Source organism: Ptychodera flava, chromosome 18 (genome assembly GCF_041260155.1).
Source record: "Ptychodera flava strain L36383 chromosome 18, AS_Pfla_20210202, whole genome shotgun sequence".
In the NCBI taxonomy this organism is placed as follows: Eukaryota; Metazoa; Hemichordata; class Enteropneusta; family Ptychoderidae; genus Ptychodera; species Ptychodera flava.
The window spans coordinates 9,355,209-9,381,272 of NC_091945.1; the positions used below are offsets into that span (position 1 = coordinate 9,355,209).

A 26,064-nucleotide genomic window follows, 5' to 3' on the forward strand; every position below is an offset into this window, starting at 1 on the left:
TTTCTGCAAAAGGCACACGATAATTCATTTGTTATACATTAACAAGGAGGAATATTTACACAGTAAATTGATTCACAGATACTTGCAGCGCTTTATTTGACAGCAATAATATTCCTTCTCCACTTCATTTTTCATGTAAGCGTGATACATACAACAAGTGTACGATAAATTCTTGAGATATCACATTTCAGACATCATGAACACGCTGTGGTACCACCAAATCAGATCTGATTTCAGTCGCTGGAATCACTGACCTGAACAAGGTCAATTACAAATCATGTCATGATACTTAATTATCTCAATAAATGCATTCCTTTGCCCCAAAAGTACCGGTAATATGTGATGCTAATTTCTCTATCTCATTCAAAAAATTGCAAAATGTCAAAATTTGTTCCATTCTTATTCCCACTAATATCCATCTTATTTCACGTAAATGTCAAACTAACATTTTTAACACATATTCTAAGTACCAGTATACTTATAGTGACATCTCTTATAAGTGCATACTTTATCATGTGTCAAAGTAATTAAAGTAAGCATTAAACAGACACATTTATGAGACCTCAGTAAAACAAATACAGTGTGTGTGTATAGTGTACATACTGCATGCATTTATCACCAGTATGTATTTTGACAAGTTTCACATCAAAATTAAAATAACAATAACATGAACAAATTTAATGGGCTTGTGTTTGTTGAAAGTGAGAGTTGAAAACGTGTGAGGACCCGATATCTTTTGACTGTGTACATTTAAATACTGTTATCCCTGCCATGCCATGCTTTATTATATGTCAGTTGAGGTGATGACTCATCAAAACTGACAGTTACTCAGCCACACAAAAAAGTAAAGGCCCTGCACACTGACAAATATGAACCTTGAATTTTGTTGCCATGGAAATCTCAATGCAATAAATAACATTGTACATTTCTCAGTTGCCTTGGGCACATACCATTTCTACTTACGGATAAATTGACCTTCTTGGAGGTAATTTCCACTCCGCAGATATTGTTTCACATAAAAAATAATTTTAATGTCTTACTGTCATTTTAATTTATACAGCCATTCTGTCATTTCCTATGAAACTTTGGTCTGAATAATCAACCGATATGTGATATCAGTATTCATATGCTAAATCTGATGTTACTTCAATTTTTTTCATCTCCTGAAGGTTTGCAGCTAATCCATTTTTCGCAGTTTGAATCTTGTTTTAAGCAGACAATGACAGACTGAACTGAATGAACCCAACTTACGAATTCATTTTCTCCAATCAGCCAATGTGCTATTCAACCTTAATTCCTACCAGCATTTTTAACTACCACAATCCAGTTTTTTAACCACACACACTAAAACCTATTACAGTTTAATTATTTTGAACTTGAATTTTCTATCTCCAAAAGGGGTGTATGTTACAGTGTATACACTCTCAGAAGGATATCTTTAATCAACACTACCCTGCTATAATGAACAAGCCTCTTGTCATTGAAACTCCCTGAAGACAACCTTAGCTGAGGCCTTGGCCACTTGCCTAAACCAGCAAAGAGGACAATTTAGAATGTACAACTCCTTGAAGTTTAATGCATTCCTGTCCATATCAAGGAAGATACTCTGCCATTCTGTCTCAACAATGCTGATTGATACATTTGTTTCATGATGTATCCATGGATACAAAGATATACAGCATTCGCATTGGCCTCAATTATGAACCTAAAGACTTCACGACGTTTTCATACAGTGCTGTGGCTTTATCATTTGTTTGTTCAATTTACTATTGAAAGCTCAAAGTCAAAGAGACAGTTCTGCATCAGTATATAAAATTTCTTCCCACTTTCTAGATCATGCATAAATTGTACCAGGAATTTACAAATGTTTTACAAGTAATTATCTCTGTTTGAATTTTCACAGACTAGTTACAATCATACCAGTAGTATTGAGACCTTGTATGAACTCACCAACACATGTGAAGTTCACATACATATAAACTTGCATTCCACCATAGCACTACAGATGTCCTTTGGCGAGAACACCTGCCAAGCTCTCTAGTCTCATTTTACAGCTACTGTAACCACACCGATAGCCTGACACTACCCAAGTATACGACACAAGCATTTCAACAGAAGAGTACAACCAAAAGCAGGGCACTGACCTGTAGCTGCAAAGCACGTCTAAACCTTGAGAATAGAAATCTGCATTGTAAAAACCTCACACAATTACTCACTCACTTCACACTGTTTACTTCCATGTCTATTCCAAATGATGAATCACACACACAGTACATCTCATTATGCAGACAATTCTCTCACCAGCATTTCCCTGAGAAAAAGTACCGTATACAAAACACTGCTTTATCTTTCTGTAATCTTGTAACCAGCATGTCACTTCCACTCTGTTTCACATTGACATTCACTGTTGTTTTGCAAATGCCTTGGTACAATAATGCACAGATTGTTACGAATTCAACCATATCAATTAATTAATTACGGAGGAGAGGAAGGTGACTGTGAGTACCCTATTGTAATATACTGCCCTAGCAAAATAGAATTATGAAAACTCATTACAACAATAAAATAAAATGGAAATGATATATGCAGTGTACTCAGTGAAAATTAATTCAAATAAAATCTTGATCATATACAATAGCATAAGATTAATTGTTATAATATTTGAAACACATAAATATATCTCCTTAAATATCAAACAGTATGGAAGTTAGAGACAAATTATGAACAGTGACTCATGTTACTAGTGCACACACGTACGAAATGAACTCACAGTCATACTAGAGTTTTATGTTCCGTATACCCTGGCATGTAACAGCATTTTATGTCTGTCTGGAAAAGGAATTAATCTTTCTGGGGAAAAAAATAAAAATTATTCATGCATGTACACTCTTAACATTTCAAAATTTGAAGTGAAACAATGCTTAATAATATTTTATATGTATTCTATTTTGCAAACTTTTGGCACTCTTGTTGTACCTCTATCCCTAAATCAATCTAAACGACCAAAATGAATCTACAGTTAATTTGAGACATACCACTGTTTTTGCAACATAGCAACCAGATTTCAAGAAATTGTGTTTGTCTTCAAAGACTGCATGAATATTGTCATTCAAGCTAACCAGTGCCTACTCTACAGACACGTGAACAGCACCTGAGACCACAGCAACACATGTGATACACATAGATCTTTGACGCACACATTATGCCATTCTGAGCATTTAACCCTGGCATCCCACTGATGTAGGTCTGTCGACCTCTGATATCTGAAGAACAAGGAATTTTCTTCGATACATAGGTCAGGCATTTAAGTACTGGATTTATTGCCAAAAATTCAACTAGGTGCAATACGATGCAAGTAAAACTCTCTGTTCATAAAAATTATTTGTAAAAGATATTTCAGTGTTGTGAACACAATTACATTTAATTATATGAAATATTTGGATGGGTTGTATGTTATAGTTTTCCAAATGTTTTCAAGGTATTTCTGAATGCCCATGAGCAGTCGTTATCAATCGATCCATGGATGTATCTCTTTCGCGAGATTTAAACGACCGGGTTTTATGAGAAACTCTTAAATTCCGGTCTCGCTCTCTACAAAATGAACTTCCTACACACACCAAGCCGGATATAAAGCAACACAGTTCATAAGACTGTCAAGTTACGTTATCATTTAGGAACGATTACATGAAATTTATCAATGCAGTGTCACGCGCTCTGCGACAACTTAGATAGCCACTGGCAGACCAACTCTGATAAAATCTGTTAGCTGAACAGGAAACCCTCGGACGAGTCGTAACCAGTACTTCATTTTCCACTTGTGCGTTCTGTTCCCAACTTCGGGGTCTAAAGGTATTACGTTACGAAACACGCCACACGACGAATCCATGCATACACATGTCCAAGTGGTCGCAATCATTGCACTTGTGTTTACCGTTGTATGGTTACTGGTTCCAAGAACGAAGATGTACAAATCTTAAAACTTCACCTAAATAAAGTATCGTGCCTTCCTTGAGTTGAGGCACCTGAATGTACAAGATAAACCGGGCGCCGTGCATGACAATCTGTGTGTTCAGCAGACAATCGTGTAATTGTCCTGTGACCGTGTGAAGAAACATGAATGAGTAATACATGCATGCTGGATGCATGCATGTATGGTTTCGACGGGCGGCCGGCTGAACTTGAGTTTTAAGCTGATTGTACAATACAGCCTGAGTGACAGGACATTTTCGCACATATTGTAACTTCGTGAGTTATAAACCTGTCACTTGTGGCTAATTCCGTTCAGAAATAGTATGTTTCTTACCTCTGTCGCTAGTTTTTGTCAGGAACGAAATGTCAAGAGCGCCGACCAGGAAACTGTCAAAAGTGCAACAGACTGCTCGCTGGTCGTGCCGCGTCCTTCGGAGCTACCTCAACAACTTCCCGTATTTCCAAAATGGCGGATCACTACAAATGATGGGCGTGGTTGTGGCGCAGAACTACTTCGTCCGAGACCTTGACAGGAAGGGACGATTTAGGTTTAGTTGGACTGATCGGGAGAACGATTTAATAAGTCAAGCATTTTGTACCTTAGAGACCATTTTCTGCATGAAAGAGAGAGTGTTGGGCCCCACAAAAATTATATTGGGACTACTTTCAATGCAAAATTTTAGTCCGCTAAAGTTTTAGGGGTCAAAGTTCATTATAAGGTCAATTGTCCAGCCTCATCAATGCTGTGTGATGCCGCTAATGACAGTAGGAGGAGAACTACATTTAAAAACCGTACAATTTGTGCAAGGGGATAATTGCAAATTCACAGGAGTCTTGTTCCAAAGGTCGGGCGAGCCTAAACAATTATGAGTCATTGACCGTGAACAATAGGACAATGAAATGTAAAAAGTTTTTCGGCGATGATTTGCGTCTATGATGATGACGGGTCCTACTAATTACTGCCCGTCACTGCCCGTCACTGCCCGTCACTGCCCGTCAGGAAATTAGCCTTCCAATTACTGTAATCAGTCGATATTTCAATACCAAAGACCACTACTCTTTGTAAAAACGAACGAAATAATATTCCAAGATCCGAAAAATGTTGATTTTCGAACGAGTAGCAACGCTAATCGTGTGATCGTACATGCATCACCATTGGCCATACATACTGCCCGTCGACGTGCGACCGTCATTGCCGTCGGGAAATTTACCTTTCAACGACTGTAATCAGTTGATATCTCATCTCAAAACCATTACTTACTATACAACCAAACAAAATTGTCGTCCCAGACCCCAACAACGTTGATTTGCGAACGAGTGGCAACGCTGATCGTAATCGATGTCCGAACACTGCCTATCATCACTGCCCGTCGAGTAGAGAACTTAGCGCTCCAATATTCACGTTAGTTCTGAGACAGGACACGGGCATTTGCAGTAAAACAGACTCTTATTTTGTAGCTTTCTATTATATAAGTGGTCTTTGGTATTGATATATCGACAGATTACAGTAATTGGAAGGTTAATTTCCTGACGGGCAGTGACGGGCAGTGACGGGCAGCGACGGGCAGTAATTAGTAGGACCGGATGATGACACCATGCATGCCCGCAGCGCGAAAGCCTCAAGCAGTGTATCTGGAGGAAACGCAGTGAACAAAGGTGTACAATTGATAGTTTAATGTCAACATCCATTTCTTTTGATAATACGCCATAAATATAATGTATGGTGTGGTGAAAATCAAGTGCCGATTTGTACATCAATAATCATTTTACGCTTTGTGTAAGCTTAGTAATTGTGCCACAGAAAACATGCTGGGTCCCGGGGCTGGGTCGAACACTTTTCATTTCTTACCATACTCACTATCACTGTCAAGAAAGGAAAAAGTGTCGCAAAATTGTTCAGGACTGGGGTTCATATAATTATGACGTAACACTTACCTTCCAACGTAACAGGTTATCTGAAATCAACTGAAAAGGGTATGCAGCCTCAGGCGGAACGTTTGTTATCCCATAAGCTCATACGCAGTACGATTCAAAGTACCCCTACCTTCATGATGTCACTGGTGTGTTATTGTTTTGAAGTGCTTTGTTTTGTTTTTCATGTTTGAGTCACTGAGGTGAGTATGTCTGCCAACAACTGTCATGACGCATCTCGTTATTGTTTACATCGAGTGTCTTTCATTCTTTTGTTTTGTTTCCTGTTGTTCTCTGTTTGGCTGATTAGAGCTCGTCATCGATATTGAAATAAAAGTTATACAACAAAAAACAAGTTCGCTTTTCATTGTCATATGGGTAAGGCGCTGAACAAGTTTGTAATTGTAGTTTGTAATTATCTCTTCATGAAAGGTAAACGTGTGTTCAAATGTACTTTGAACGTCATATAAATTCTCTGACAAAATACACAATAGATGACAAACCATAAGTGTGATCTTGAGAAGCGCCCTCTATGCCCACTCAAAAATCGATCACCCGTTGAGAAGTATACCCGAAATAGAGCGTACGCCTTTCTTGTACACACCATCAACTTGAAAGCGAGACGCTGACATCCTACAACTGCCTTAGAGTTATATCAAGTGACCATATCTTTAGTGACAACATCTAATATTTTAATAATGATTCACATTTATCTTGTCGCACCGAAATCATATTTGGCACTTTTCTATATGCCTCTTTCCCAACAAGAATGCTGCGTACAGACACAGTCTCTATAGATAGAGGGACTGTGGTACAGATATTATATTGCGTATCGATCGCTTCTGGGAAAAAGTAATCATTCAACTATGTAACTTGTACCTTCGACGCTGTAATTCTTCAAGGTATAGGTAGAGAGCACTGCAGTTAATTGCTGGTGTCATGAGCTTTATTAACTCGTTTATTTCTTATTCTTTGTTTATTTCTCTACACTTTCACTTGTCCGAAATGTGCTTCTTCAAGAAGTATCGCCGTCATAGTATACTCTCTTCATAGCATAACACATCAATAATTGCAACAGTTAAAGGAGTCGCTGAAGGACTGCAAAAAGTACAAGCGCCCTCATTTTCTTAAAGTTTGTACGTGTAGGTAGCAGAAAGCAGACAAGATATGTGTTGGGGAAAATTTATGCTTTTTCAGATACATAACATTGAAAATCATGGCTCATATGCGATTTTGACAAATTTCAGCTTTCAAAGAACTCGATACAGTGGGAGATGCTTATATCACATGACACTAAAATTATGGTAATACAGACTTACTGTGACCTCTGATTTTTGTTCTTGGAGGGGTGAATGGTTTAAAGTTTCCTTTCGATTTCCAATCCTTTCGATTTCGAGCCATTCTATTTCGACACGCGAAAAACCTATATAGTAAGTTTGAAGGAGAAATTTATTATCAAAATATATGTACTAGAGTTATTTTGGCAGCAACTCTGGTTGAAACTGGAGAGATTAAGTTCGTCACATTAATTTAATTTGTGGAGGGACCGTAATTTGTCTATACACAAAGACCTTTGCCCTTATTAGCGGAAATTTATATATGAGACCTATTCGAAAAAAAGAGAGAGAAATTATAGCATGGTTTTTCCTACCCTTTATACAATAACATCACACGACGAACTGAGACAGCTCATGAAATTATTATCCACTCGACCTTATTCCCATAAAAACTTCTCTCGCTGTTACAAGTACAAGCATCAGGCTATATTAAAATGTATTTTGCTTGAAATGATGCCAAAGGGTGCGAAAGAGTTCTACACAGAGAAGGATATGAATCATCAATGACAACAGTACACATTCGTGGAATATAAAAGGTGCATTTGCATTAGAGAGAAATTCATATAGTGACTAATTGTGATCTCCCTATTTGAGGACTTATTTCTATATTCCCAAGAAGAATTGTTTTCAAAATGAGATATCAACGACGAAGGTTTTCTACTAGACATTCAGATACATCGATGGTGTCATTGCCACGGACAATTCTTAGCCCAAGCGATACCTTCAAAAGTTTTATCCAATGAACTAGACATAGAGGAAAATACAAATTAGCTCCATGTGCTTTTGTGCCATATTTATATATTTTGCTCGAGTTCACTCCGATGGTCGCATTTTCTAAAAGCTGCAAAACAAGAAATATTATTTCAATCTGTATCTCTGCCCGAATGTATTTGCTTTCAATTGTGTATTTGTGGCTCGATTTCGTAAACTTTCAATTGTGATGATGATTTTCGGATTATAAATAGATATATATTAGCGATGATAATTTTTCTTTGCTGTAAGTTTATACTTAAACCTTGTAAACATAGGGACGGTCTTCAAATTACTGCTCAAAACAGGCAACACTTTGGCAAAGAAAATTAAGTTAAAATACATGTTACATTTCTCAATTTCTGCGCTTTTTTTTCCAAACAGGTACCACATATAAATTTCTCGCTAATTACGGTAAAGGTTATTGTTATGGACAATTCTTTCCCTGGACTAAAAATTAGTGCTATGGCGCCATCTCTGGCAAATGGAGAATGCACTTTGCTTTGATATAACTGAAAAAGCTGCAAATCAAATTGCATTTAACGCAATAGTCGTGAAAGTTGTTTGTCCTGTCAGCATTATTTGCATCTTTCCCTTCGTTTGGTATACTGGCTATATTACATATAGTGAGGGCGGTCTACTATAAAAAATTGCGATGCGACCTCGATAGAATGTTGGTTTAGTGTACGTATACAAGGACTGTGTTGAAGTTGTCTGCTTGAATTTTTTTTAAACATTCCATTGTCTGTTTGGGTCAGCGACCACAAATGAACACGTATACAAACAAACAAAACAAACAAAAAAGAACAAACTATTTATTATCAAAAGGCAGTGGTTTCAGCACCAGCCACGATGAGCCGAAATTTGAGCAATCGGTGCAAAATAAAAGAAAACAGTTAAGAGAACTTATAAAAATGTTAGTGTTAATAGATATCCAAGTTGATAACAAGAAAAAAATACTTACTTAGGCCAGAGGAAAAAAAATCTTGTTCATCGGATTTTTGGGAGCAAGTTTCGGGAGCGGCGAGCGAAAATTTTTTTATTTTTTTTAGGCCGAAGGTAAATGCGGTTCTCTGGCATTTTTGCACAGATGCAGACAAGGCAAGATAATTGTTTCCCTTTTTACCAGAAATATCACAGACAAGAAACACTGATACTGGTAACTGAATTCAATACTACATTTCCCAACAATAACATAGGCCATTATATTCACAGTTAGTGTTTGCACAACAGAGTATTTCAACATTCTCTCAGAATAAAACTGAAATGAACAGCAAATCACTGAAATCCAACAATTCAGTATTGTCATTTAATATTGTCCTTGTGGGACCTAGCATCTGAATTTTTTCATTATACTTTGGCCCCATGTTTTGGCCTCTTTACCATTATCTCTACACATTTTACACAATGGTCTGACAACACTGTACTGTGAAGTTATGTAGTCATCAATCAGAAGGCTGTCTTGTACTCCGCAATGGAAACAGCAAGCTTCAAATGATACTTTAACATCGACGCAACCATGTGTTTTGTCATTGCCGTAAATTTTTATACTTTCGATGCAATTTTCATTCAATCGGATGCACCGTCCATCTGCTGTCACGATCTTGTTGAACAAATCGCCGAATGTAATATCAGGACAAACACTAAGTCTGAATAGCGTTTTTGGAACTAACTGTTGGCCATCACGTGGAATGTTGGCGATCAAATTAATACTCATGATGTGACATGTACTAACCTTTACAAAACGAGGAAATTTCTGGCCAAATCGACCCACTTAGCGTCGTGATTCGCCAAATTCAGACATCACAACAACGCGTTGGCAGTCAACTAAGTTCAAACACATCGGAAGTCTCATTCAAAATCCCGTGCCCGCGAAAACCCGACAAAGTGTAGGGCGCCACCAGCGGCAGTACTAAAAATATTTGTAATGCGGAAGTAAGAATTTGTCGCGATCAAAAAAATTCCAAGTATGCCAAAGTGGAAGCGGCGATTCCGATGAACAATTTATTTTTTCTTCCTGGCCTTACTTACTTACTTACTTACTTACTTACTTACTTACTTACTTACTTACTTACTTACTTACTTACTTACTTACTTACTTACTTGATCAATGCTTTGTGTTTGTGAAACTTCTAAACTCACACAATACTTTGATTGACACTGACACTGAGATTTCCAAATAACAACCAGATAGAATGACTTTGACAGTATCTGTTGCATCATCTTCGGTGTCGCTATCATTTTCACTTCTAGTGGATTCACTGCAGTCTGAATCACTATTAATGTTCAGCACATTCAAAACCACATCACCATTATCGCCATGACTAACATCATCCTCTTCTTCAACCGTTAATCTATGCAGTGGGAACAACAGCTGCAATTCTTACAGCATCATTTTGAAGTTTTATGAAAACTGTAAACAACATATTTAGACTTCGCATTCATAATAAAGTAAGTCATTGTAAGTTGTGACGCGCCCCAAGACTACGTTTGCAAAATCTTACTCTCCCAAAGGATGTGTTTGTGACATATTTACCCCCTCCATAAATTCCTTAACCCCCTCGTTCATCGTACCACTGTGTGCATGGTAGGAGGGGACGGGGTTACCCTAAGGCTGACATCATCACTACCAGTACCACAGCCTGAAGGGCACGTAGCACGGGAAAATCGCATGTACGATATTTCTTTGTAAACGGTCCATCCGGTCAAAATTATTCCCTTCGGAAAATGACTGACGAATACCAGATAAAATGCATTACGTATTACATGCGTATGATATATAGAATCAGAAGCAATAAACCACACTCAGCGACAGGTATACCGTCATGTTTTGACGTACCGGCTCGCGACATATGAAAGAACTATAGTCAGCGCATATATGTCGTGAACTAGACAAAATCGAGTAGTCTTGTATACCCGTTGCTGAAATGGTTTATTGCTGTTATATCATAACAGCATATTGAAAATCTGGTGCGATCCGTGATAAAAAGGAAAATTTTCTCTAACAGAGCGCTCGCGCGTGGAGCACGCGCGAGCGTTCTATTAGGGAAAAATTCCCAGCTGGAGCAGCTGTGCTATGCCGCGAATTCGATCAACGAGGGTCAGGGAATGGAGCTATTCTTGAAAAAAGACGTTCGGTGGTAGGAGGGAATATATTTTATTCAATCAGTGGGCGGGGAAGAGGGCATCACTCTTAAGTCAGTAGGCGGGGAAAATTTAAGTGTTATATTTTTATTTTAAGCACACCTTGGTTAGAATGGCAAAATCATGTGTTGAGGGGAAATTTTGTTCTCGGATGAGGACAATGGTGAGTTCCGATGTCGTGGAGAGGGATACTTGGGAGTTTTGGTAGTGGGAGAAGATTTGGGAAAATTGTGGGTGGCAGAGGAAGCTTTTCAAAGCGTGATGTGGAGCGCAGTTGCGAATAATTGGTTTGCCCAAAATTCTTTGACCTATCCTATATTTACACTTAAAAACACTGAAAACACCTTTGGTTACAATTTCTTGAAATAATCTGCTTGGCTGCCACTTATGTTTTGTGATTTTTACAACTCGATGAATAGGATCGCTATATTTGCGCTTGCTCTGAGTGCGTGTCAGGGCTGTGTGTTACTGGCGTTATACGGCCTCCCACCACACAGCCCTGCCACGCCTATATTTGCGCCATCAATATTGGTATGATATACATGTATTATAGCGATCTAAACATACGCTAATGACTAAGGTCTTGTGTCGTAATCCACGCTCACAGAACTCATATTGTTTGCGTCTCAAACGTGGCAGCAACACAACCAGACACTAGCATACAACCATTACATGTAATATAAATGGCATTTATACTCAAGTGACCTTTGATGATATCTGGAAATACATCCATTCATAAAAGTGTACGGGGTATATTAGTAAAACCGTTGTTCGTGATGGAGTGTTTACATTTTGACACCAAATTTAACAGGAATCGGGATCCTGTACAGCAACAATATGTAAATTCACGAGAAGGATTTTTAATGTTAATTCGTAGTAAACGGGAAACGGAAAGCGTCACACCGCAGAATATTCAAAGCTACGGCACGTAGTTAAAGCCCGGTTGATTGGCTGGAGGACAGTCAAAGGGTTTATTTATAACACACAGCACATATCTCTACCAGCCATTGCTACTTCAAATATTTGACCGACGTGAACCCCGATATCTGACCGTCTGACTGTCACAGGTTTCAAACATGGCTAACACGGTGAACCCAGCGACACAGGGAACTCCACCGTCGGACGTGGACCCGAACTTCTCGAACCAAAGTGTGGAAAATTGCGACCCGGAACTGTGCATACAATTTCTCAACTTGCACAGGGACACGAACTACGATGGAATAGCAACACGGCTCAACACAAGCGATGTGCCATGGATGTCAGAGTTCCTCAGAAGGGATGGCCTGTCAGTGCTGACGGAAAATCTAGCCCGATTTGGAGAACGACGGGACGACGAAGACGCCTCGTTGAAGTGTGCATTTTGTATCAGAACTGTCCTGAACAAGGGCGTTGGGCTGAAGTTCATTCTACAGAAAGCAAACAAAAGACTGGTCCATAATATATTGCTTGGTAAGTGGGCAATTTAATGTCGTTTCCTCTATTCTGATGGAATTTGTGTCGGCATTGCATAGACACGTCCTGAGCTTCAGAAACTCGAGCAGGTGACCTGAGGTTCGTGAAAATTAATTGAGCCTTGTTCAACGAGTATTTTCTGTCATGGCTGTCATCATGTTAAATATTAATTATCTCCATGAATACACGCTAATTAACGGAAAGAGTGATAATATCGCGATCTAGTACCCGGATGTGCTCACAGCGGTAATAATGACATTGATTTCACTATGCAAAATATATCCAGTTATATAACAGACACATTCTGACAGTGCATTAGATAAAAATCGTTAGTGATTTTTATTTTTATTTTCAATAATATTATGAGTTATTTCTTGCCGTAAAAATTCATTTTACTGTGCCCTTTTTGAAGTCTTTCTCGCTAAGAAAATATAAATATGTCAACAGTCGCTCACGCACTTATCACGCGGTTTATTTGATTGTCGAATCGAGTTGAGTGTCAGTGCCAGCAAATGTAATTTATTGTTTTTATCGCCCGCATGCACCCAGTCAGAATTGCTCTCCTGTGAACGATTCACAATGATCATGTCTGTGATCATTGCTCGACATTGAATGTAACTATACATTGATATACATTGTCACAAGGAAACCCTTCATCTTGACCTTCCGACCTGAACATTTTACAAATACGTCATACATTTAGTACATAGCGCTAGATCATGACCAACTTTTGAAAAATAGGTCGAGTACCTCATGATGGTCATAATTTATAAATGCAGTTGACCATTGCAGCCAGCGAGTTGGTGACAATAGAGAACTTGCATTCAGCGATTTATTTATTACTCACTGAAACACATTTTTGAAACTCGATTACTCGACAGGTAATGCCATCTTTTTTCAGAGTTTGAGATACACGGAATTATTTATATAACTTTAACCACGATGCTACCTCTTAAAATAAACAATATCGAGTTTTATTAAATATCGCTTCGTGTGATAATTCAGGTTCCATAAGTGTCGTTCGATACCTCCACTCAGTCGGTTAATTCTGGTCAGAATCGACAGTAAACACGCTCGAAAGAAGGCAGCATTTCGTTCAGTGTGGTAACGTGGTTTCACAAAACTGTCATAAACAGGGATCTTTACTCTTGAGGCTAGATACTATTCTGGCTGCAATAATTGTAGCCCACGGGCCGTGCGCTAGCTTTTTCTGTTGTGTCGTGTCGGCCCGTGTACAGAAAACACGACAGAAAAGGCCAGCGCACGGCCCATGGGCTACTAGATATTGTCAATATCACAGATATTCTCCAGAATGTACTTCAAATGGCCACATATTAAGTAATTCTATTCATTGTTTTATTTTAGGTGTACAGTCGAGGTACACGAAAACGAAGATAGCTGTGACTGAAATACTCTCGGCACTGGCAATGTATTCTCCGGATGGTCATCAGTCAGTTATCAGTGCACTTGAGTTTTATAAGGTACTGTATTGTTGTAAATTCTCAAAATGCCTCTTCTGGTCCATTTACTTCTGCGTACACATTTATTGAATCTTTACAAATGCATGTATGCCTGTCAGCCTGCCTTTCTGTGTGCCCGTCTTATATGGATATATAAACGTACATGCTTGCATATAACATACATGTATGTATGTATGTATGTATGTATGTATGTATGTATGTATGTATGTATGTATGTATGTATGTATGTATGTATGTATGTATGTATGTATGTATGTATCTATCTATCTATGTATGTATGTATGTATGTGTGTGTGTGTATGTATGTATGTATGTATGTATGTATGTATGTAGTTTGAAGGAAAGTCCACGTCCCTTTGTCTACAATTAAAAACTATTTTACCGTTTCGACCACACACAGGAGGTCTTCTTCGTGGTCTAAAATATGAAAACGAAATGATAAAAACACAGTGTAAATTGATGTAAAGAACTGGATATAGTATGAAGAAACTGAGAGAGAAGTGTAAATCTATTATTTAAAAAAAACATAAAGTGAGATGGATACTCTGTTAAAACTGATATGATATAAATAAAAAGGACAATGCTAAAATACTGGGTTTAAAAGCAACAAAATGAAAATTATATGAGTAATAAAATAACAATGTGGTTTATATTTTTAGAATGCAGTGTTAATTTCTGATAACACACCTCGTTTAGAAGACAGAACCGACAGGGCAACACATTAAGTTGCGTCCGAATGAAAGCAAAGCATCGGATCCTTTTACAACAGGTGGGACAACGAACATGCATCAAACTGATAATATCTGAGCACAAAGACAAGAACAACAAATGAACAAAGATCTCCGTCGTCTAATGCGGAGATCAGAAGCAGACTTGATTGTGAAACTGTCCAACAATTACATACGAGACAGTCAACCTTCGAAATAAAAACTGAGAAAACAAGCATAAGAAGAAAAGCCCTTACTTTTTTAAAACAAAACGTAACAATAGACACGCCAGTGATTATCAAAAGAAACACAAGGCACAACTTAATCCTGATCAATCAAGTGTCATTAATATATCATCATCCTCTCTAACGGCAGCAGAACAAAAATACTCGCTAAAGGTCTGACGTTTTGTCCAAAACGTGAACATATCAACAAATCAGAAGTCAAAGCCGACATACAGGAACTGAAACGCAAATGCAGACTACAATACAAGTTTCACAGCAGAGAGAACGCCCGTGATAATCATATGGACACCATCAAACCGTTTCCGAAAGACAATCCGGCTATAACCCAGCACCAGACGATCAAAAGACCATCTTTCAAAAGCACTGGCGTCTATTTCAACCATATCACCAAGGCTATCTTTCACTAATCGTTGCATCGTTAAATCGTTCCAATCGTTACATATCGTCAACCGCCAAATTTAAAGAAAATACTCGTCCACGCCAAAATTAACAGCACCAACAAATCAACCAGTCCCGGAAAATCCACACCGTGCAATACATGCAACCAAAGCAAAATCATGCTGTCACAGGAAAGTGGAGTCCTCAAGAATAAACACACCGACAAGTCTTTCCATATCACAGGCCAATTGACATGTTCAACCCGCAACCAGATATACGCCATTATTTGCCAGAAGTGTGATCAGGTATATAGGAGAAACACAACGTGAACTGCGGCGCAAATTAATGGGCATATCTATAGCATATGTAACCACAAGAACACATAAGTTACAGAACGTTTCAATTACACGATCACAGTATTGGTGAAGTATAGGTAAAGTCTTCTCACAGAAAACTCAGATACGGAAGCAATTAGAACTCAAAATAATAACTTGTCTAAATACACTATCCCCACATGGAATCAATAAAAAGGACTTGTAAGGCACCGGGCCCTAATATCTCCTCCCCCTGGGGAGCCCAACCGCTGAAATACTCACCTGGGGAGTCCTTTGTTCTATTGTCTTTCTCCACTCTCCTTATTATCATCGAAACACATCTTCTGGCGCGATAACTTTTGTAAGTTTTATTTCGTTTCTCATATAATTTTACTTTCTAATTTTAAATCCAGTATTATAGCATTGTCCTTTTTATTTATATCATATCAGTTTTAACAGAGTATCCGTCTCACTTTATGTTTTTTTTAAATTTGAGATTTACACTGCTCTCTCAGTGGTCGAAACGTTGGTAAAATAAAGTTTTTAACCGTAGACAAAGGAACTTGCTCTTTCCTTCAAAGTAATTCAAAGTCTCTGTCAAAGTGTTGTATCTACATTGTAGTTGGACTGATTCTAACCATATCTACGAACTCAATGTATGTATGTATGTATGTATGTATGTATGTATGTATGTATGTATGTATGTATGTATGTATGTATGTATGTATGTATGTATGTATGTATGTATGTATGTATGTATGTATGTATGTATGTATGTATGTATCTATGTATCTATGTATATGTATGTGTAGCTATGTAGCTACGTGTTGAGTTATATGTATGCTTAGGGAAATTCAATTCACATCTTGGGGTTTCAAAGATTGGCTTAGTAAGTTCCTTATGTGTCCAGTTTTGGTCGCTTTCTACTGTTATCGGAGATTTTCCGAAGGTGTCTACTGTGCATTGGTTTCCCATACGATATCAAACGACCTTCTACTATTAACTTTCTTGTCTGCTGAAACGAGTTCGTGTTTTTTAAAGTCAATACAGCTACTTATTGTGTGCGATGTATAAAAATTACTAAAAAGGTACCACATTCGTTTTGTAATGTTTCAGAGAGAAAGAGGTCAAAGGCACAGATTCAGCATTATCATCGAGGAATTAGAAAAGACTCAGTCTTCAAAATACAAGTTGACATTGGTTGTTTTTGTAAATAGTTTGTTAGTTAAGATGGCTGACACCGCAGAGGGACGTCAAACGAGAGAAGCGTTCCTGGAGCTTGGAATTCTCGACATTCTTGATAAGCTGAGGTAAGCTAGTTAACAAAATTGTAAAAAAATGTACCAGCCATAATCCTCGTAAGTAAGGACTGAGACTAACTATTTTCTATATTGTATTGTAATATTGCATGGTTTTTAAATATCCATATTTTAAAATTTCTGGAATGATACTCCGGATAGCGTGTCTCAACGTTGTCACATTGTAGTACAAGTCAGCGTCTTTGAGTTGACTAATAGGTTCTTTCACGATACTGTTCCCGAAACAGACAAATTTGCGTACTAATGTAAAAATTATTGGATTATGTAAAATTTCGCGATTCATTGGCGTAGAATGGAATTGATATTATCAGTATGAATCACTGTCGCCTTGACATCATGTCACGTGAACACCTGCAAAAGATGATTTTTCCATGTGACAATTTAACAAGCCAGTCATTCAACTCAACATGAAATTACGGCAATATGGTCGAGTAATGAGAGAGTGAATAAAATCAATTTTTTAGGGAAGAAGAGTGTGGGGCGATTGTCGATCAGATTGACTACCTTGAACATCTTCTGCTGCATGACTACGAAGAAGAGGAAGGATTTGATGAAGTTGACGGACCCATCGGAACACCCACAGATGTAAGTAGAATTATATTAATTAAATAATCACATGAAGTAATATTACTTTGTCTTGATATAACGTCATGTCATTAATTATTGGAAGAATCTTTGATGGTGAAGCATTTGTATATTTGCATTTACAACACAGGATGATGTACTTTCGCTATTGAGAAAACTTTGCTATTTTGGGACATATTTTGCCAATATTTGATTCCATTAAAAACAAATAAACGAAGTATATTTGCACTTTGTTTTGGTAATTTATCCTCTTGAATTTTAGCCTTTTATGTGTAGGGTCCCTCAAAACAAAATTAAATCGAAAAACTTACAGTGGCTTTGCAAACTTCCTTATGAAGTGACCTTGAATATAGAAAGTGAATATTGATGGGGAGAATTAAAATTCAAATTTTTCGAATGATTGTGAGCGTCATTTGTTCGATCATGTGTTACAGAGGGCGCCCCTACTGTGCACCGTATGCCAAAAGAGATTGCAGCATGATTTTAAATTATAATTATTGCTTAATCAAACTTGCCGCATGTATATTAGCGTAACCTGAATTTAAAACATTTTTGGTGATTTGAAATAGAGGGCGCTGTACTGTACACGTACGCCAATAGATAGACATGATTTGATTTAATAGTTTCAAATGAAAGTGTTCCGAGGACATCAAGTAATTGTGTGGTATGTGTATGTTTGACTATACTACAGAGATGTATCTTCTTTGCAGAAAAATAGAAACACTAGAACAGGGCAACACAAAGCAGACGGTGCAAGTTATAAAGAACTGTACAACTCTTGGTTTATGGATGAAATTGATGCCGGCCTTTCATCCGAAGCTGAAGCAGGAGCTGTCTTTAGCGGTGACAGTATTATTGATGACATCTGGAAACGACTAGTAAGGGTAAGCTGTGAATCAAGCGACTGCGATGATCAAATAATATATCTGAGCTCTTTTATCAAATGCAAGATTGCAGAGTAAAATAACTTCGCCAGAAGTGTGTGTTTGTGTGTTAATGTGGTATATACTGGGAATTGGATTTTTTTCGATGCTGATTATGACTCTCACGATTTCCACCCAGACTCTTACATACAGCTACACACGTTTATATTCTTCTACTGACAATAAGAAAAGAGTTGACAGATAATTTTAGCTGCGTGATACGGCAAAAATCATACAATTCTCAGCAACAATGTCAAAAAATGCACACATTGCTGTCAATCATGGCAACTGCGCTGTTACAAATTACTAATGTGGTTTTAATTTGCTCATTTTGCAGGAAACGTGAACTCCATCGAATCCCTACCACAGTCTCGGTACTTAAGAATTGTACTGAAATTAAATTACAACCTGGAACACCAGTCATGCCGTTAACTCCTTTCAGAGTTTGTTTGTCAATATTATTTTCCAGAGTTGCATGTTTATAACTATTACAGTGCTGAAATGTAATTTTTATCACAAGAGTAGAACGCTGGATAGAATGTTTAACATTTGGTATCAGACAACTTAAAAAGTTGTAAGTAAACATCTCTTCTTAAAATTAGTAACAGTGGTTCCGCTGCTTCATGAAGCCTACACGCCGGCAAGTACAGTGATGAACCTCATGTACCATACTAACCTATCAGGTACTTGTTTTATAAAGGTGAAACGGATATACATGTACTTTAATGTGCCACAGTTTTAATATATCATTTTTTAACCATCTGTCGACTTTCCTTTCATTCGGTCAAGTAAAGACATCCAAGGAAAAATGTGATTTCAAATCAAACATTGAAGGGACTTGTGCAAATTTTGAAAATATTTTATTTTATTCTGACAAACAAGGTCATTTTCTCTTTCTTCTCCATAGAGCACTAATATTGAAATTTTGAATAAAAGTCATGCAAAAACAACGTACTCTGTACTATATGCAATGATATTGTTGACATTTGTATTCAAGTCTGGACAAAAGTTTGCCAACAACAACAACAACAACGTTTTAAACACTTCGGTTTTGTGAACAAATTCAGTTACAAGCTTTTCTAACATGAACTGGACAGACAGAGCAAGAAACTATTCACCAACGGAATATTGTATCCGAAAATACACCGACAGTAAATTCTAGGTCGGACTAAACCTCTTGAAGTACGGCACCCTAGTCACCTAGGGAAGACATCACAGTCAAAACAGCTCCGCTAAATCCCCCTGCAACCTTACACCTATTAAGGATTCAATAATAGATAAAACGTACATCGGTAATAGAGCTTTCACGGTAACTGGAAAGATGAGCAGATTTTTCAATTTCAAGAAAGATAAAACAGTCGTACCTTTTTCATATCCACCATTGTTATGTAGGTCATTTCCCCCACACTCATCATGACCTGAGTTCAATTAGTCTAGAACATTCTCAAGGTCACTGCCCTTAATGACCTCACAACCTTGAATTCAATTAGTCATGTTTGGAATGTTCTGGAAAGTTGATTAGTTGTGTAAGAGAGATAATTTTAGAACAGTAATTAGCATGTCAATAAAAGTTCTAGATTGTTCTTATATGCCTTTATAAAAGGGACGTGCTCAGCTTCCAGTCAGACTTTTGGGATCGTGTCTCTTGTGTGTTACTAAACTCCAGCAGTAGTCATTCTCAAGACTTTTCAAGACCTTCACTGCCAACGCTGGATTTATACTGTGGACTTTGTGCAAATTCAAGCCTGCAAGCCAAAGGACTGTTCATTCATCCGACTGACTGTTACAACTCTGAGACTGGAGCTTTGCCGTCCCAGCTGAGATAAGTAGTCTGTACACTTTAAAGCTTGTATCCTATCCCTAACTTAGCAATTAGTTTTATTTTCGTAATAAATTTTGTTTAAACGTTAACTGCTGAGTTCACCCTTTTGTTCGTTTTCTCTGCACGTAACAAATTGGGGGCTCGTCCGGGATACGAATATTTTGAGCCGTTTGACAACATTTTGCCAGCCTTTTCAAAACTACTGTACACTGTGAACTCAGCCAAATCCAATCATGGCGGAATTTAAACCAGACGAATTTATGGATGACCTTGATCAGGACACATTTAATTCCCTCAGAAAAGACAACCTCATAGCACTGGCAAATTTCCTTAAAGTAGAAGTTAAAAGATCTATGCGCAAGAGGGAAATACAGTACCGTATTGCCAAACATCTAGTTGATTTAGGCCAATTTGAGGAATCCACCCTGAAAGATTATGAGCCCAAGTCTACCTCTGAACTCAGAAAATTAGAATTAGAAATGCAGACAAATTTGGAGATCAAGAAACTAGAATTACAAATGAGAGAAAAAGAATTACAAATGGGAAAAGAGAGACAGGCAGATTTGGAGCTTAAGAAATTGGAATTAGAAAAGGAAATGAAAGAAAAAGAATTGCAAATGGAAGAAAGACAGAAAGAAAAAGAAAGGCAGGAAAGATTAGAAATGGAAGAAAGACAGAGAGAAAAAGAATTGCGATTAGAAGAACAGCGATTACAGGTAGAAATAAAACGTTTAGAGCTTGGACAGTCAGGAAAATTCTTCCCTTCGGACAAGTTTGACATCACTAAGCATTTCAGGTTAGTTCCCCCTTTCCAAGAAAAGGATGTTGATAAATATTTCCTTCATTTTGAGAAAATTGCTCAGAGTCTGAATTGGCCTAAGGAGTCCTGGTCTATGCTTTTGCAGAGTGCTTTGGTGGGTAAAGCCAGAGAAATTTACATTCAATTGTCAGTAGAGCAGGCTTCAGATTATGATTCTGTGAAGGAATTAATTCTCAAGGGCTATGAGTTGGTGCCTGAAGCTTACCGTCAGAAATTTAGGGATTGTGAGAAGGTGAAGGATCAAACTTATGTTGAATTTGCTCGAACAAAAGAACAACTGTTTGATCGTTGGTGTTCTTCGGAAAAGGTCAGTCAGAATTATGACAAATTACGACAACTTGTTTTGATTGAGGAATTTAAAAGGTGCATTCGGAGTGACATCAAGACGTTTATCAATGAACAAAAGGCAGATACATTGGAGGTTGCTGCACGTTTGGCCGATGATTACTCATTGACTCACAAATCTTCATTTCTCAGCAAACCATCCCAGTCCTTTTCATACAGAAACAATGCAGGTAAATTTAACTCCTCCTTTTCATCCAAGAATTTTTCAAAGGAGAGTAGAAAATCAAATGACAACAGTTCACAGAGTTCAAGTAACACTCCCACATCATCAGATCCCAAGTCTCAATCTCCTTCTGACAAACAGTTTGGTACACTTTCTTGTAATTATTGTAAGAAAGACGGCCATTTAATGTCAGAGTGTTTCAAATTGAAAAGAAAACGTGAAGGTCAAAGTGGTCAAAGTGGATCTAAGCCAACCGGCTTTATTTCTTCATCAACTCAATTAGAGTCTAATAATGTGTGCAACACATTTTCTGAGGTTAAACCCCTCTCATCCCCAATTAATGAGGTCAAGGTCAATTCTTCTCAAGATAGCATTATGGGTATTTTCGAGCCATTTATTCATAATGGTTTTATATCACTTTCTAGTGATTTCTCTTCCGCTACCCCTGTCAAAATTTTAAGAGATACCGGGGCTTCCCAGTCTCTTTTGTTGGCAGATACCCTGCCGTTTTCTGAAAAGTCATTTTCAGGTTCTAAAGTTCTTATTAAGGGGGTAGATTGTAATGACTACATTCCTGTTCCTCTCCATAATGTCTATTTGTCTTCGGACTTTGTTTCTGGACCTGTGGCTTTAGGTATTAGGCCTTTTTTGCCTTTTGAAGGGATTCACCTTCTTCTTGGAAACGACCTTGCTGGGGACAGGTCATTACTAATCCACTTGTGACTGATAATCCTAGTTTAGATCAGGATCCAGAGCCAATTGAACAAGAGATACCCGATTTATTTCCTTCATGTGCCATTACTCGAGCCATGTCAAAGAAAACTTCCGAGAATCAAAATACTCTCAAAAATAATGTCACAGATGTTGACTTAAATGACACCTTTCTCAGTCAGGTGTTTGACACGGATCATTCCGTTATCCCTCGTGGATTTGAAACTTCCAGTAAAACTTCTGCTGACCAAAGTCAGACATTTTCTAGATCAAATCTCATTGCAGAACAACACAAAGACCCAGATATTTTGTCTTTGTTTGACAGGGTAGATGATGAAGGTAAAACTTCAGATAGCTCTGTTTCCTATTATACAAAGTCTGGTATTCTCATGCGTAAATGGAGACCTCCAGATGTTTTGGTTGATGACGATTGGGCTATAAAACATCAAATTGTGGTCCAAAGCCCTACCGTGCTGAAATATTGCGCCTGGCCCATGAAACTCCCTGGGCTGGTCACTTAGGAGTCAGGAAAACTTATCATAAAATTCTCAGTCACTTTTATTGGCCTAATCTCAGGCAGGATGTAGCACATTTCTGTAAAACTTGTCACACATGTCAAATGGTAGGAAAGCCAAATCAGACCATTCCAAAGGCCCTTTACAGCCAATTCCTGCATTTCAAGAACCATTTAGTAGGATACTAATAGACTGTGTTGGGCCCCTACCAAAAACAAGATCAGGAAATGAGTACATGTTGACAATTATGTGTACATCAACTCGGTTCCCAGAAGCCATACCACTGAGAAATATAAAGACAAAGACTATAGTGAAAGCTTTAGTCAAATTTTTCACTTTATTTGGCCTCCCTAAATGTGTCCAGTCCGATCAAGGCTCCAACTTTATGTCTGGAATTTTTCAACAAGTAATGGATCAGCTAGGCATTAAACAGTATAGGTCATCCGCCTATCATCCAGAAAGTCAGGGTGCTCTTGAGCGATTTCATCAAACTTTGAAAAACATGATTAGGACCTACTGTTTTGACATAGAGAAGCAGTGGGATGAAGGAATTCATTATCTGCTCTTTGCTGTTAGAGAGTCAATTCAGGAGTCTCTTGGTTTTAGCCCATTTGAGCTTGTATTTGGACATACAGTCCGTGGCCCACTTAAGCTCGTTAAAGAGAAATTCCTATCAGACGATGATGATTGTCTGAATATTTTGCAATATGTGTCAGATTTTCGTACAAAACTCTCTAAAGCATGTGAATTAGCCAGAGAAAATCTTGAGTCATCTCAGCAGTCAATGAAAACCCAATACGATAAAAACACCTCAAAACGGAAGTTTGAACCAGGTCAAAAAGTTCTTGTTCTACTTCCAATTCCTGGCAAACCACTCCATGCTCGTTACATTGGGCCATACCTAATTGATAAGAAATTGAATGATTTAAATTACATCATAATAACACCTGACAGGGCGAAAACAAAAACAGCTATGTCACATAAATATGCTTAAGCCATATTTGGATAGGGATAATCCTACTATAACTCAGCCTGTCAGTGCAGTCAGTTCAAACCATTATGAAGATAGTGATACTGAAACTGACTTGAGTGAAAATACTCTAAACTCAAAGCTGGGCTCGGTCAAGCTTCAGAACTCAGAAATCCTGGAGAAGCTGGAGTCTACAAAGTTGGCACACCTCCAGCCAGAACAACAACAACAGGTGAAAGAACTGCTCCATGAATATAAACACCTGTTTCAAGATGTTCCAACGAGGACAAACGTCATCTATCACGACGTTGATGTTGGGGACAGTAAGCCTGTAAAACAACATCCATACAGACTGAATCCAACAAAAGCAAAATATCTCCAGGAAGAAGTCAAATACCTGCTGGACAATGACTTTATTGAACCCAGTAAAAGTAACTGGAGTTCGCCGTGCATACTTGTTCCCAAATCAGATCACAGTTATCGTATGTGCACAGACTTTAGGAAGGTCAACACTTTAACAAAGACAGACACTTTCCCAATCCCGAGGATTGATGACTGCATCGACCGAGTGGGAAAAGCCAAGTATGTGACGAAATTTGACCTACTGAAGGGATTTTGGCAAGTCCCTCTGACGGCTCGTGCTCGTGAAATATCCGCCTTTGTTACACCAGACGGATTGTTCCAGTACAAGGTGATGCCATTCGGAATGAAGAACTCTCCGGCAACGTTCCAACGGATGATCAACGACGTCATATCCGGGCTAGACGGGTGTGCAGCCTACGTTGACGACGTCGTCCTGTATAGTGACACCTGGGAGGAACACATCAAGCTCATGCGGAAGTTCTTTGAGAGACTGAGCAAAGCAATGTTGACTGTCAACCTTGCCAAATCTGAGTTTGGTTGGGCGAGGGTAACTTACCTCGGACATACTGTAGGACAGGGTGAGGTAAAACCTGTTGATGCCAAAATCAGTGCCATTTCAAGTTTTCCCATACCAAACTGCAAACGACAACTGATGCGCTTTCTCGGTATGGCTGGTTACTACAGAAAATTCTGTCCAAATTTCTCCGCAATTACTGAGCCTTTGACTAACTTACTTAAAAAGAAAGTAAAGTTTGTTTGGTCAGAGCAATGCCAACAGGCATTTGATACACTTAAAGCCATACTGCAAAGTGCCCCAGTGTTGTCTGCACCAGATTTCACTTTGCCATTCAAATTAGCTGTAGATGCTAGTGATACGGCTGCTGGTGCTGTTTTATTGCAAGAGGATAGTCATGGTGTAGATCATCCTGTTTGCTATTTTTCACGCAAATTTAACAAATCCCAGAGAAACTACTCTACAATTGAAAAAGAGTGTTTATCTTTGATATTAGCTTTACAGCATTTTGAAGTTTATGTTACTTCTTCAAATCAGCCAATAGTGGTTTATATTGATCACAACCCTCTTGTTTTTCTGCAGAAATTTAAAGGCAAAAATCAGAGATGCTAAGATGGAGTTTAATGTTACAGGAGTTTAATCTTGACATTAGACATATCCAAGGCAGAGACAATTTAATTGCAGACTGTCTCTCTCGTATTTAGAAATTATTGTTTTCACTTTCAAGAAATTTTATTGTTGTTCACTTTCAAGAAATTTTACTTTAGAGTAAAACAAAATTTGAGTACTTAAATCCTTTTCAAGATAACATTTGTAAAAGAAAGATTTTTCTTTGAAAAATTTCTTTTTTTGAAGAGGGGGTGTGTTATGTAGGTCATTTCCCCCACACTCATCATGACCTGAGTTCAATTAGTCTAGAACATTCTCAAGGTCACTGCCCTTGATGACCTCACAACCTTGAATTCAATTAGTCATGTTTGGAATGTTCTGGAAAGTTGATTAGTTGTGTAAGAGAGATAATTTAGAACAGTAATTAGCATGTCAATAAAAGTTCTAGATTGTTCTTATATGCCTTTATAAAAGGGACGTGCTCAGCTTCCAGTCAGACTTTTGGGATCGTGTCTCTTGTGTGTTACTAAACTCCAGCAGTAGTCATTCTCAAGACTTTTCAAGACCTTCACTGCCAACGCTGGATTTATACTGTGGACTTTGTGCAACTTCAAGCCTGCAAGCCAAAGGACTGTTCATTCATCCGACTGACTGTTACAACTCTGAGACTGGAGCTTTGCCGTCCCAGCTGAGATAAGTAGTCTGTACACTTTAAAG

General features: G+C 38.1%; 2 protein-coding genes across 3 annotated transcripts in view; one reads left to right on the forward strand and one right to left on the reverse strand.

Annotated features, from left to right (window-relative positions):
* Positions 1-6,026, reverse strand: part of LOC139116792 (CDC42 small effector protein 2-like) — a 38,487-nt gene extending 32,461 nt beyond the window's left edge. Inside the window, exons 1-2 of one of the 2 annotated variants that reach the window (XM_070679452.1) lie at positions 5,905-6,026; positions 4,304-4,494 (exon numbers count right to left, since the gene is read on the reverse strand). The gene's annotated coding sequence lies outside the window, so the exon portion shown is untranslated. The remainder of the gene's footprint in view (positions 1-4,303; positions 4,495-5,904) is intronic. The other variant, XM_070679454.1, reaches the window with a different exon arrangement.
* Positions 6,027-11,617: 5,591 nt separating this feature from the next.
* Positions 11,618-19,465, forward strand: LOC139116793 (inverted formin-2-like). Its single transcript, XM_070679455.1, has 6 exons — positions 11,618-12,560; positions 13,929-14,044; positions 16,805-16,998; positions 17,472-17,592; positions 18,303-18,476; positions 18,853-19,465. Exons 1-6 carry the CDS (start codon positions 12,188-12,190, stop codon positions 18,859-18,861), a joined length of 987 nt encoding a protein of 328 aa, XP_070535556.1. The 5' UTR covers positions 11,618-12,187; the 3' UTR covers positions 18,862-19,465.
* The last annotated feature ends 6,599 nt before the right edge of the window (positions 19,466-26,064 follow it).